Source organism: Ursus americanus, chromosome 4 (assembly GCF_024610735.1).
Source record: "Ursus americanus isolate L20-20 chromosome 4, mUrsAme1.1.p, whole genome shotgun sequence".
Taxonomy (NCBI): domain Eukaryota; kingdom Metazoa; phylum Chordata; class Mammalia; order Carnivora; family Ursidae; genus Ursus; species Ursus americanus.
In genome coordinates, this window is record NC_142130.1 from 73,502,101 (window position 1) to 73,516,922 (window position 14,822).

Consider the following 14,822-nt stretch of genomic DNA (forward strand, 5'->3'; position numbering starts at 1 on the left):
AACCAAGTTGTGTCTTGCCATTTATATTTTACCTCTCTCCACCAAATGGTGATGATTTTGCATATTTTGAAATGAAACCTCAGTTGATTGCTCTAACAAATCATGTTAAAGATGGTAATTTCCCACTCTGTCTTTAGCTACATCTAATTGTTTGTATTTACAGCAAACCTCCAAGAGAAGCTGACAGATTTTCTGCCAAAACTGCTTGATTGTTCTACTGAGATTAAAGGGTTCCATGAGCCACCGAAGTTACCTTCATATTCCACCCATGAACTGTGTGAGCGGTTTGCCCGAATCATGTTGTCCCTCAGTCGAACTCCTGCTGATGGAAGATAAACTGCACACACTTCCCCTGAACACACTGTATAAACTTTTTTTAGTTCTTAACCCTTGCCTTCCTGTCACAGGGTTTGCTTGTTGCTGCTACAGTTTTTAACTTTTTTTATTTTAATAACTGCAAAAGACAAAATGACTATACAGACTTTAGCCAGACTGCAAACAATAAAGCTGAGAATCGCATGGCGCTCAGACTTTGTTTTAACCAGAACTGATGTATGATTACAAACTGATTGATTTCATTATGGCAAAACCATCCTTTTGCCACCTTTCTGTTACAGTATTACTTTGCTTTTATCTTTTCTTTATCTACAGCTTTCCATTCAGTCTGGATCCTTCCATGACTACAGCCATTTAAGTGTTCAGCACTGTGTACAATACATAATACTTGGTAGCTTGTAAATGAAATTAAAGAATAAAGTTTTATTTATGGCTACCTACGTGTTTGTAAGCAGGTATATTGTATATTAGTGTATCACTTTAGTTATATATAACTGAATTTTGTCTGGGGATTGTGTAAGATTGGATGAATAGATAGATTAATACAAACTTTTAATTTTTCTCTGTTAGCACATTGGAAATTTACTAAGTATTTGACACTTAAATATATCTGTATTTTTGACTAAGTTGTTAAACTTAGTATGACACCTAAACCTGTTTTGAATTCAAATCAGGTTTTCACTGAAGTGAGCGGCTGATATTTAAGTCAACCACACTGAAACTTTTAACTTTTTCTTAGATTAACCTTTTATTTTTTTATGTATTTACAAATAATATAGCAAGGTGATTATTTCAAGAGATACCAGAAAAAAGTACTTGAATAAGGGCTATTTAATAGTGAAACTTATAAAAAATCTGTATATGTATATACACACACATATACACAAGTACACACACATTCTTCATAACGGAGGACAATGTTTTGCATTATATAATCATTCTATTTTTGTAAATTGTATACCACTTTAATTGAAAATGTTCTCTACTAATCAATGCTGTGAAGTGAAGTTGATATTGTTGAACTAGAAATTATGAGTATCTTCCTTGCTTCTATTTTCCTCCTTTTCAAAAAGAAAAAGCTGTAGAACATTTTGTAGATGGAACTGCTGTTTAAGATGAATGAAGTCATATTGTGAATCAAAATCAATGCTCTAAAGGTAATCATGTTACCAATAACCTATTTTTGAATTTATAAAAATTTCTTTATAAATGATACTTTGTTAGCATAGTAAAATATATCATTATACTATGTGTATGTTTGTTGTAGCGTCGCCAAAACTAGAACTCTGTAAGTGCCTCTCATAAAAGATCCTCAACAGAGGAGGAAGAAGAAAATATTAAGCCATTATATAATGTTCCTTATCAAGGTATCAATGACTACTGAGGTGTTAATGACAAGGAATTGGTACTGTTTCTGTTGTAAGGTTAGATTTTGCACATTGAAGCTATCAGAACGTATTTTGGTTTAGATTTAAATTCTCTACCGAGCAGAAGTAATATTCTACATTGGTTTTCAGGTCCTGTCCAAAGTTTTAGAACTGCATAGGTATCATCAAAGCATTTGTAAAGTATCTTCAGTATTTTATGATATTCTACCCTAATGGTAAAATTGGTTGTGTTTATGTGTGTAATTGACTACTGAGACACAAAGTGTCCAAACACCGTATGGAAATTACTCCCTTCCCAAGGCACATCCAGGGAATCATATGTGGCTCTTGTGCAAAAGGTAAGTATTATTATTGTATTTACTTTTCTACTTGAAAGCCAGTTTATTCATTCCTATTAATAAACCTGAACTACTTATTTTAAAAAGTGACTTTTTTGAAGACCTGGGGAAGCAACTTGTTTTTGCATCAGTAAGTTTCAGTCTGGTCTAAACTAGAACCAGGGCACTAGATGAAACAGTCAGTAACATTTTATGCACTTAAATTGATGCTGTTTAACTTCCATTTACCTCTGATCCCTTGTTTGTTGGAAACTTTTCAGTATTTCCTTCAGTTGCAATTTCAAGGAAGTAACTAAAAATTTGTTTTCTTAGTTTTAGATTTATTGAGACTAAGGTGGATTTTCTCCTCCTATACCTAATTCCCCAGAGTTCAGTGTCTTTGTCTGTGATTCAGAGATGTTGACTTCTGGCTCTGAATCCTGCCATCCCCCAAAAGTACAGTCACTCCGATGCTTGCGGGCAGTGAGTAGGGATAGCCTTGTGTAATCATTTTTTAAAAAAATTATTGTACATCATTAAGCAGATCAAATATCATTTGTTGTGCCCATGATAACTTCATCCAGAGTATGTATATTCTCTCAGGGCTGCCGTAACAAAGCGCTACAAACTAGGCGGGTGGCTTATGGAACAAATTTATTTTCTCACAGTCATACCGGGTGAGGACCCCACCCCCACCCTTATGACCTCATTCAGTCTTTTTAAAAAGCCCTATCTCCAAATGCAGTTACACTGGAAGGAGTGGCTTCAACATAAAATTTTAGGGGTAGGTGACACAATTCAGTCCACAGTGTGTGACGGCCTAGTTTATGTACCTCCTTTCCAGACACAAAAGTATGCTAGCCTCTTCCCTTTAGCCTCATGATTACAATGCACATATCTAAAATTCTGCTGTTACATCTGCTTTATTGTTTTCTTTTACTTTCATGGTGTTCTAAAACTATTTTAAAGTTATAGCAGACGAAATTAGGAATTGCTCACAATGCATTCATCTAATCAGTATCAGTTCAGTGTGTTTTCATTGAACAGATCTTTACTGAATGAATGAAGTAGTCTATGTTGCTCTGCCCTTATTTATGTGGGTTTTCTTCTTCTTCTTTTTTTTTTTTTTCCCATCAGTTCCACTTAGTACCATGGATCTGTTTCTATTTTGCTAGTGTTTTTATTTTTACCTGCTCCACTTCCCTTTTCCATCCCCCTTCCCACCCCCAGCCTGGAGGTAACTATTGTTAACCACTGTGGCCGCATGTTTTTCCATGTTTGGGTAATGTTATGCAGTGTATACACAAAAGTGTTGGGTTTTTGTTGGGGAGCAGAAGAGGAAAGGGTCATCTATTTTATGCATCCTTTCTTCTCCTCTCTCCTGTACTTTCTGGCCTTCAGTTCCTTCTTTTTCTAATGAACTTTGATAGAAGTGGCAGTGATCAAATAATAATAAAAACTATGACACTAATAAAAGTAAATGAGTCATGACTGAGGGAACTGTGTGCATAGTTGAATACAGACATGCATACACATTGGAATTCCAAGTATCCTTATTCATTCTACGCACAGGTTTTCTCAATGGCTAGTTCAAATCACTGCCATCCTCCACTTCCTATTCGATGCCAGCTCCAGTAAAGCAGGATGATTTTTCCTTTGCCTCACCAAGGAAAGGGACCATTGGGTATGATACCCTTCAACTATAACATCATACCCACACATTTACAGTTAGTTAACCAAGATGTACTAAGGGATGGGTATTATTGATAACCCACCGTTTATGAGGAAAATATAAAATCAAATGTAGTGTAAAATGAACTTACACATTAAAAATTAAAAGTACATCCATTATTTGGGAGACATGGTTGCTCTTCTGTAAGATTCAAAAAGCTTAACTTTTTGCCTTATACTGGCCCAAAGCCTATAAAACATCAGTTTGCCATTTAGCAAATGGTTCTCGCTTTTTCAGTAATCTAGGGCTAGGCAGGTATTCTTAACCCTGGTTGTGCATCAAAAGCACATGAGGAGTGTTCTTTAAAAAAGGGGTCTAGGGCCTATCCAGCATGCGGATTCTTAAAAGACTTTTAAGTGAGAACTAGTTTGAAACCATTTGGTAGGTGTTTCTCCAACATTAATTTTTCTAGGAATCAACTCTGCTCTTACCCTGAGAGACTGATTAAGCCTGGCTAAAGCAGGATGGAAAAATTTGCTTTTTGCATTCTTGTATGTCACATGAAAAGGGAAAGGACTTACATTTGCCGATGGCCCCCTCAGCCATAGAGCATGTCCATTTTAGTATGTGCTGTAGCCAAGGTATGCGTAAATGCTTTTCAGTTCCAACTTACTGAACTTCTCGCTCTTTCCTGAGTGGTTAAGAGTGCAGGCTCTAGAACCAGACTGCCTAGTGTGGATCTTGGGTCAGCTGTTTATTTGACCAGCTATTATTCTTGGACCTTTCTGTGCCTTGTTGTAGTTGTTCATCTCTAAAATGGGACTGTAATATAACATACCTTACTAGGACTCTTTTAAGAATTTTTTTTTATTATTTTTTAAGATTTTATTTTTATTTATTCGACAGAGATAGAAACAGCCAGCGAGAGAGGGAACACAAGCAGGGGGAGTGGGAGAGGAAGAAGCAGGCTCATAGCGGAGGAGCCTGATGTGGGGCTCGATCCCATAATGCTGGGATCACGCCCTGAGCCGAAGGCAGACGCTTAACCGCTGTGCCACCCAGGCGCCCCCTTACTAGGACTCTTTTAAAAGTTTAAATGGGTTTCTATATATAAAATTCTTGGAAAATGCCACATAGTAAGTGTTCAATTAATGTTAGCCTTTTTAATAATTTGTCGCTATTGTTTACTCCTGATTTTCAGAATCTGCCTTCCTGAGGTTTCTTTGGGCTACTCTCATTCCTACCTGCATTCCCTGTCATTTCTTTTTTTTTTCCTATTCCTTAAATATGAGTGTTGTCAAGGTTCTGTACTTGACTCCCTTCTAACTCTTCACCTTTTCTGGATGGTCGTGTCTACTAGTTTGTCTTCTTGTACTGCCTGCGTGCTGATGATTCACAAGTCTGTGTCTCTAATTTCTAGCCAAACCAACCTCATGCATTTTAGACCCATATATGTTTCCAATTGTCTGGTCAACATACAGACTTGGATATTTCACAGGTACTTCAAACTTTGCACATAAACTGAATTCATCACTTCTTCCCAAACCTAGTTCTTTTATATTCCCTTGGTGAATGATATAATAATCCAGACATGGGGAATTATTCGCAGTTCTTTTATTTCCCATTGATTAACAAGTGTCAACAGGTCAAAATTGTTAATACCTTGCTCATGCATTTCTTCACTAGTACTGTTGATGAGATCTCTCATCTCTTAATTTGGACAATTAGGTTTTTTCCTGAATGGCCCTCTGTTTTAGGTGAAATACAGTTGGTACACTGGCCTCTTTGTCACTGATCTTGCCCCTAAAGTCCATCTTCTACACTGTTGGCAGAACGATCTTTCAAAGAGGTTTTACATGTTTGTCTTGGATTGCTGGACAGAACTCCTTTAGAGAGAAATAGTATTGTGGTTTGTAACCACAGCATCTCTTAAATTATCTGGCAACTTAATATTGAGTACTGTAGTCTTACAGGTTCTCTGGCCTTCTAGCCAGCCATCTTTGACCTACATTGTTCCATATGATAACCACTAGCCACATGTGGCTATTTAAATTTAAACCAAATAAAGTTAAAATTATTTAGTCCTACTAGCCACATTCCAAATGCTCAATAGATACGTGAAATTACTGGCAACACATTGGATAACATGTTTTAGAACATTTCCATTACCACAGAAAGTTCTATTGAACGGAGCTGCCAAAGACCCTTGCTGATATGGACATTTTCCTTTATTGACAGCATGAGAATATTCAGGCACCTTTAAAGCGCTAACCTGAGCAAACCAGTCTTTAGCATTTATATCTTTTATCTTGATCCTGCCATTAATCACTTTTCTGCATTTGCTCTTTAGCTAGCACCTCTCAGCGCATGTTGGGAGAGCCCACAGTAGGTGTTTGAACAAAGGAGATGCGGTGGAGGCATAGAGGACAATCCAGAGATCCTAACTGCAGGAGGTAGCCACTGTTCCTGGGGGTGAGGAAATAAGAGGGCGGGGGGGGAGTTGGGGTTGACAGAACCTTGGAGCTCCTAAACAGGAGTCCGCATGGACTTAGTGCACAAAGCTCTGAGACAGTTCACCACCCACCTGCTCTTGCTACTTCTGAGGGATGCAGTGAAGATAGTTCCAGACCCTCGGAAAGTAGTTGAAGACTGGAATCAACTGACATTATTAGGTCCACACTGGTAGGCTGGGCAAGCAAAGATAAAGAAGTAAATCTTGTTTTCCTCTTCCTACCTTCCATCTTCTCTCTAGTACTTACTGGCAGAATCTAAATGGAATGCAGCAGTCAAGGGGGTCAGGAAAATGCAGTTTATGGAGTCCCAGCCCCAGCATCACAGAGCAAAGGATAGAAAGGTGGAACTGGAGCTGAGAGATAATAGGTAAAGAACACATTAGTTTCCTTTTAAAAATTCCTTTTTGCCCAAAGATGTTAATCCCGAAAATGCTAAATATTCAGGAATATATTTGTAGACTATCTCTGGGACCTCAAGAGTAAATGCACTGGTTCTAATTGAAATCATGTTGCTCTTTTCTATCAAATGAAACCTTTTAATGATCCATTTGTGCTTTATTTTTAAAATCAGTATCAGAAGGAATTCACTCCCAACCATTCATTCACATATATATTTTTTCTTTTCTTTTCTTTTTTTTTTTTTTTTTGCATGCATGCCACATACCACACAATCTACCAGGAGTACATACATAAGACAAACTTAGCAAGACAAAAGTAATAATCCACCCAAATCCATCTACCTGAAATTAGAGACTATTCACATTTTTATGTTGATCCTTCTGCACATCTATGTATGTGCACATGTACACATGCACATAACCAATGATTTTCATTAAAAATATAATGTAGACATTTTCAAGAAAAGGTGTATAGATCTCTCACTGCTCTACAGCATTTGATTATAAGGAAAATGAACTATAGCTTATTCATGGACATACAATATAGGCTGCTACTTATGTCTATGTGCCTACTAATATTGTTTTCATGCCTTTTGTCATTCCAGTAAATTTCTAGTATAATTTCTGAGTTACTGAGTGTCCACGTTTAAAATTTTGAGCTAAATTGTCAAACGGACCTTCACCAAAACTATCTGAACTGCCACCACTAGAGCATGGGAGTCTGTTTCCACAGGTTCAACATAGAATATTACCAGTTTTTGATAGTTTTCAGTAACAAAAGATTTTTGTATTATTTTTTTATTTTTAGTGAGAGTGAACATACTTTAATATGTTAATAGCTGTTTGTATTTATTGTGTGTAGTTAACTGCTTTGCACTTTTATGGGGGTCGTTCATGTCTGAATTTATAGTAGCTTATATTAGAAATCATTAATTATTATGCACATTGCAAAAATTTTTCTTCTGTCATTTATTTTAAGCTTGCTTATAATATTATTGTTTTATGACTTTTTATTTTTATGTAATCAAATCTGTTGACCTGCTTTATAGTTTCTGCCTTTGATATTCTGTCTACAAAGAATTTTCCCAGGCCAAGATTATAAAAATACTCATCCATGTTTTCTTCTGATATTTTTATGATTTTATTTTTTATGTCAATTCCTAATGCAGTTGGAAATTTTATTAATTTAAGGAGTGAGGTAAAGATTCATAAATTTCTGCCAAGATTATCTAGTTGTCTAATACCATTTATAAAACAATTCCTCTTTTCCCTTACTGATCTAAAATGTAATCTCCACTAGATGATAATAAATTTTTATATTTGATATTTATAAACACTCAGTTCCATTTATGTTTTTGTCTATTCAACTGTCATTACTAATTTAATCACTATTGTTTTAACATTGATTTAAAATATTTGTTTTATAACTAATAAACAATTTCCTATCTAATACATCAAGTGTTACTCCCCAGCACGTACACCATTAATACTAATTTTTCCCCAGAATTTTCTATACTCTTACAGATAAACTTTAGAATTATTTAATCTTCAAATAAATTTTTTTTTGGCATTTTGATTGTAATTACTTTGGCCTACCTATATTGGCATATAGAGAAATCATGGTTCCTTCACAATATTGAATCTTACTATCCAAAAAGAATATTGTCTGTCTTTTTATTAGGTTCATAGTTTCCTCAGTTGGAGTTCTGAAATTATTTTCATTTGTGTTTTAATGTTTTTATGGTGGTTATGAATGAGCTTCTCTTTCTAACTTAAAAAAAAAGTTTTCTAATTGAATGCTTTTGGAATGGAATTTCAGCTCTCAACCTTTTTGGTCTCAGGACTTCTTCACACTTGAAAATTATTGAAGACCTAAAAGAGCTGTTGTTTGGGCAAGTCATATCTTGATAATACCATATTAGAATTGAAATGGTAAAAAATTGATAATATCAATTTTACAGTGATAAAATATCAACAGAACATTGATGTTAACAAAAATAATATATTTTCTACAACTACCCTAAGACCAGCAATTGCACTGTTGGGTATTTATCCAAAAGATACAAACATAGTGATCTGAAGGGGTACCTGTGCCCTAATGTTTATAACATCAATGTCCACAATAGCCAAAATATGGAAAGCACCCCAGATGTCCATCAACAGGTGAATGCATAAAGAAGATGTGGTGTGTATTTATATATAGAGAGAGATTACTTAGCTATCAAAAAAATGAAATCTTACCTTTGCAACTATGTGGATGGAACTAGAGGGTATTATGCTAAGTGAAATAATTCAATCAGAGAAAGACAATTATCGTATGATTTCACTCATGTGGAATTTAAGAAACAAAACAGGTGAACATAGGGGAAGGGAGGGAAAAATAATATGAAATCAGAGAGGGAGAAAAGCCATGAGAGACTCTAAACTACCGGAAACAAACTGAAGGTTGCTGGAGGGCAAGTGGGTCGGTGTTGGGATAACTAGGTGATGGGCATTAAGGAGGTCATGTGATGTAATGAGCACTGGCTGTTTATGCAATTGTTGAATCACTAAACTCTACCTCTGAAATTAATAAAATACTATATGTTAATTGATTTTAAATATAATTTAAAAAATAATATATTTTTGAAAAATAGCTGGTTTTTTCCTGGTCCTTCTTTTGGAGGCTGGTGTGCTTAAACCATAAGCCTGAGTCTTGAAATAAAGTACTAACTACAATAGCCCCCAACACTTATTTAAAAGAATTATGGTGTGTTCACACTTCCATACAACACATAGAATTAAAATTTGGAGGAAGGGAGGGAAAAATAAAACAACATGTAATCCAAGGGGGAGACAAACCATAAGAGACTCTTAACCATAGGAAACAAACTGAGGATTGCTGAAGGACTGGGTGTTGGAGGAATGGGGTAACAGGGTGATGGGCATTAAGGAGGGCACGTGATATAATGAGCACTGAGTGTTATATGCAACTGATGGATCACTGAACTCTACCTATGAAACTAATAATACACTATATGTTAATTGAATTTAAATTTAAAAAATTTTATTGTGTCAGATGAAAAAAACTCAGACTAGCAAACACTAAAATTGATTTTAAAAATAGGAATAATTTTTCAAAGAAGTCATTTCATTTCTTTGAAAAATAAAAATTGTCCAAGTTTAACAATTTGGAACTTTAGTACCCCTTCAGTAGTCCTGGAAATTTCACAGTAAGACAACTGCTCTTTGCTTGGGTTGCATTTCCTTTACCACATATTTTGAAAATGTCTCTAAGAAAAAAGCTTACCTACTGCCCTCAATTACTGCAACCCTGTACTGTCCAATATCCAAACACTGAAAAGGGTTGCTTCATATTTTTCTATCCAGTTATGGTTATTGATGACAGGAAAGTTATTCTGTTATCAAATGTTCCATGATGGCTAAACCACAGAAGTCTATAAATTCTTGGGAGGATAGCATAGAGAGGAATATTGTTAAGATCTTGGAATAACAATGCATTTCTTAACAGAAAAAGAATTTAACATGAAGGAAATTTTTGATAAATTTAATCACATTAAACTAAGGATTCTATCCATCAAAAGATTCCCTAAGGAGAATGAAAAGACAAGACAATGTAGTGGAGGAAGATATTTGCAATATGAAAGATGACAATGCATTAATAAAATGTTGTAAGAATGGACTTATGGCTTGGGTAAGATAAATCTGACATACTTTCTGAAATGTTCCCAGATGCTTACCATTAAAAAATCGACAAAGATCGCTAAGAAAAACCAATAGACAGCATTTTTCAACAAAACTAAGTGACAAAGCATTCTCATAAAGTACAAAATACAAGTATATGGAATCAAACTATGGGGGACCACAATATTTTGGCAAGACTTGTCAGGTTTTGCAGATGTGAGGAGTTAGCAGAGTAAAGAAAAAGGGAAATTCCGTGTGTCCTAAGACATCCAGAAAACAAATTACCATTAAATATCCATAAACGGAGAAGATCCCCAATCTGGAATCTTCTCCAAATAGATCTGAGAACAATTAGCAAAACAGAAGCCTCCATTGGCTTCAGTATGTGGGTGAGTACAAAAGGACATGAGCACTAAGGTGTTGCAAGAAATCAGAGGGGGCTGAGGCAGTCTAACCCTCAAGGAAATTGAAAAAAAATGGTCAGAAACAAAACTCTATTTCAGAAGGACAAAAATCATCCTGGGGGAAAAGCTGCTGGGAATAGAATCCAGTTAAGATGGACCTAACCCAAAACTATTAATCATCTGACTTGCATAAATTCCTACTCTTCCTGATGTAGCATAACAGCGCTCTTGTGTTCCTAGGAATTAGTGAAGATACAGTGTCTATTATACCTGAAGTGCTCAATTGTATCTTTCCCCCAGTGCACAGTCACGCTGGTAAATGGAGACTGGTCCCTTTAGGGGAAGGTTATGACTTGGAGTATTTATATTTCTGCCACACTATTGGGAACTTTATTCAGGGGACTAACTCTCCCCTTATTTCAGGTTGCTCTGGGGCTACAAACTCTTGCATTTTGGGATTGGCTGAGGGCCCATGACTTCATTTTGGTCATTCAAGTTGAACTCCCATTCAACAGATTTACAATCTTTTCTTCTTTAACTGGCCACTTAACTATTTCAGTCCTGGGACACCATAACAATTAGATGTTGCCAAAGATCACATCTTCCAGTTCCTTTGACTTTGGCTGTGGTGCCATTAAAGTAACCACTCCCACCTTGTCTCCGCTACCTCAGTGATCTACATGACTCCTACCTCTCTGTGATCCTATTATTCCCATTGAATTCTGGGAACCTATTTCTAGGACATTTCCCATTGTCATTTCTGATGCACAGAGACTAGCCCCAAGAGTTTGTCAAGAATGTTGGTGATGACTTCACTAATATGTTTCCCAAGGATTTGATAAGCAGAGTATTCGAGTATTTCCTGGACTCTCCAGTAGACCTAGTAGGTGAGTGAGCAGGTCTTACATAGTAAATCTACTTCAGCATTGCAATCTCCCTAAACTTTTGGCAACTCCATATGTGGTATACCAAGCAAGTTTTGGCATCTCAATTTTGTTCGGTGTTGGCTATGTGTGAGTCCAAGTTTCAGACAAATAACCAAGAAAATTCTAGAGCTGCTCCTAGCCTTCATAGCCAACAATTGAGTCCAGAGTCTGCTTGTGCTTCATATCAGTAGATTCCGCCAAATCCAACAGCATATTCCCTCACCCTGATCAAACATCCATTTTCACACATAGTCCTTTGTATTCTGTCAATATAAATTGACAAAATTTTGCATTACTTTTATGTGTGTGATGTCTCCTCTTAGGTCACACTTCACAGCTGAACCCTGGGACCTACTGGGACTTGAGTCTGAACATAGACCTACAAGCAATAAGAGGTGGTAAGTGTGAAAATGTTGAAAATGATCAGCAGTTTCCTACAAGGCAGCTGCCTCAGGTTCTCCAAGCAAGGGATATCCAGCCTCAGACAGGGGAGGGAGGCTGCTCTTATTTAGTAGAACTTAGGGTTTAAGGCCCTCAGCTTCTTTGGAAACTGCCCATGTCCCCATTCCAATTTTCAGGGTCCTACTCTTTCCCAATCAATGACCTAAATATTAACATAAGAGTTCCTGTAGTTCTGTGAATTCAATTTGCTTTTTAATTCAGCCACCCACAGAATTAAACTTCAGGTATGGTTTTAGAAATGGCCTTGAGGCTACAGGAGACAAGGGTTTCATGTAAGATAGTTGCAGCTTTCTTGTCCTTTACCCAGACTTTGAGGTGGCAGTTTAAGGCCCCGATCTCATAATTTTCTTTCTTCAAATTCTTCAGAGCACTGGGTATTATACTCAGCTAATGAATCATTGAACACTACATGAAAAACGAATGGTGTACTATATGTTGGCTAATTGAATTTAAATAAAAAGTAACCAATCAGTTCCTTTTTACTCCAATTTCACTAAAATATGGCAGCAGCTACTTAGTTACAAGTCAAAGTCTTGCCTTCTAGAAGCATTTAAACATAGGTGATTTCAAGTAATAATTTAAGTCACAATTTTGCCATTGCAATCAATGGATTACCAGTGTCCCCTTCATACCGGTGCCTTTATGATAAGCAACATTAATTCACTTTAATCAGATTGGGGATAAAAATTACAGATTATCACACTGAAGAGTCTGTGACCCTGGAACCGCTTTTGATACCAATAACTGCATTTATGAGGTAGAATGAGGGAGGCAGAACTACTATGAGTTGTGAGATAAAAACACTTATGATAATTAAAACTACACAATTTGGGGAGGATCCGAGAGTGAAATTCTAGGAGAGAAGTTGAGAAATCACAGAAAATGTCACTGATCAGTCAACCCGGGAAGCCAAGCATGCTTCTGGGGAGAAGCTCACAGGGAGATCTGTGAGACGGCATGCCTGTTTAACTACCACCTCCGCCGTGGTGATGGTCCTGGGGCAACTGACAGCAGAGTTAGCGAAGAGCTGAGTGTGGAGTGGAGGAGACCAGATACAAACTAGAACATATTGGCATCTCTGCGTGTGTTAGTCACCACATCTAACCAGTAGCCTTCAGAGAAGAAAGGCCAATTCTTCTACTTTCCCAATCTTGTGATTCGTTTGACCAATGCTAACTAGCAACCACACAGAAAAGGAAATTCTGGATTGGAATTCTGGAAAGGACTTACAGCTCTAACAGGTGACACACCTCAGGCTATGATGAAGGCACGGAAGGGAAATAGCCACAAAGCAAATGTGTGTGTGTGTGTGTGTGTGTGTGTGTGTGTACATACATACAACATATGTTATATAAAAATGCCTGAGAAGCCAATAAAAAAGTGAACTTGAATAGTGGTTTTACAAAAAATCCAAATTACTGGTAAATATGGAAAAGTGCTCCACTTCATTAATAATCAAGAAAATGCAAATTAAAACCACAAGATACCACCAAACACCCACAAGACTGGCAAAAAAAATTAACTTTTGGCACTACCAAATGTTGGTGGGATGTGCATGTAGCAACAGGAACAGTCAAATTATGCTGGTGGGCGTGTAAATTAGTGTAAGCACTTTGGAAAACATTTTTTTTTAACATTTAACATTATTTTAGAATATCTAAAGTTACAAGTACATTATACAGCAATTCCTAAGTATTTTTCCTAAAGATGTTTGGGTATATGTGTATCAGCTTACACACACAAAAGTGTTCTTAGAAGCATTGTTCATACTAGCAAAAACTAGAAACAACTCAAATAGCTATCAACAGTAAACTGATCAATTGTAGTATATTTCCATAATGGAATACTATACAGCAATAAAAGGAGCAAACAACAGCTGTGTATGTCAACATAGGTGAATCTTATGTGATAACACTGAGTGAGAGAAGCAAGACAAAATAATATACAGTCTCATTCTATTTATTTAATGTTCAAAAAAACCCTGGGTAAAATCAAAACATATAGGAATTCATTCATGAATGGCAACATTGAAATAAAAAACAAGAAAAGGATATAAGTCAGGACAATGGCTACTCTGAGGAGGGAGGAAAGATGTGTGATTGGAAAAGGACATCAGGGAGACTTGCTTCCAATTTCTTATGATCTGATATGTTTTCATTTTCTGTATGTATGTAAGTTTGCAATTGGAGCTTGGAGCAGAATTGTCCCCTGGAGATATAAATTTGAGAATCACCTCTGAGATGCAGTTAAAGTGAAGGGAATTTCCATGATATGTAATAAGATGATGTAGAGAGAAGAGAGGAGGGCCCAGGGCTGAGTTTTGAGAAGCATAAATGACCTGTGCTCGAGGGAAAACCAGGAAATAGACAATATCAAATGAAGTAGGAAATTCTTGTGTCTCTTAGTCTAAGACAGAAGAGTTTTTTACAAGTAGGAACTGGTCACTTATAAGAAGTGTTTCTGAGTGAAATGGGGACAGAAGAGTCAGTTATCTTGACAAGGGTTATCTCAGTGGAGTGGCGGGGACAGAAGGCATGATAGCACGTCTTCAAGAATTCATCAGGGACTGTGCAGTTAGAAAGCACTGTCATTAACAAGATACTTACAATATTGGATAAAATATTAGAGCAGTTTTAATGCATCCCTCAGGCTGGGAAGAAAGGAATACTCTCAATGGCCAAGAACCATGTAAGCTTGGATCCATTCAGATCAACTGTGCCAA

The 14,822-nt window shown here is 36.5% G+C and overlaps 1 protein-coding gene across 6 annotated transcripts in view; it reads left to right on the forward strand.

Moving 5' to 3' along the window:
• USP25 (ubiquitin specific peptidase 25) overlaps positions 1-7,958 on the forward strand; it is a 138,707-nt gene extending 130,749 nt beyond the window's left edge. For all 6 annotated transcript variants that reach the window (XM_045785447.2, XM_045785449.2, XM_045785452.2 and 3 more), the window contains one exon: positions 164-7,958. In XM_045785447.2, the coding sequence (XP_045641403.1) occupies positions 164-336 (173 nt within the window). In that variant the 3' untranslated portion in view covers positions 337-7,958. The remainder of the gene's footprint in view (positions 1-163) is intronic.
• The last annotated feature ends 6,864 nt before the right edge of the window (positions 7,959-14,822 follow it).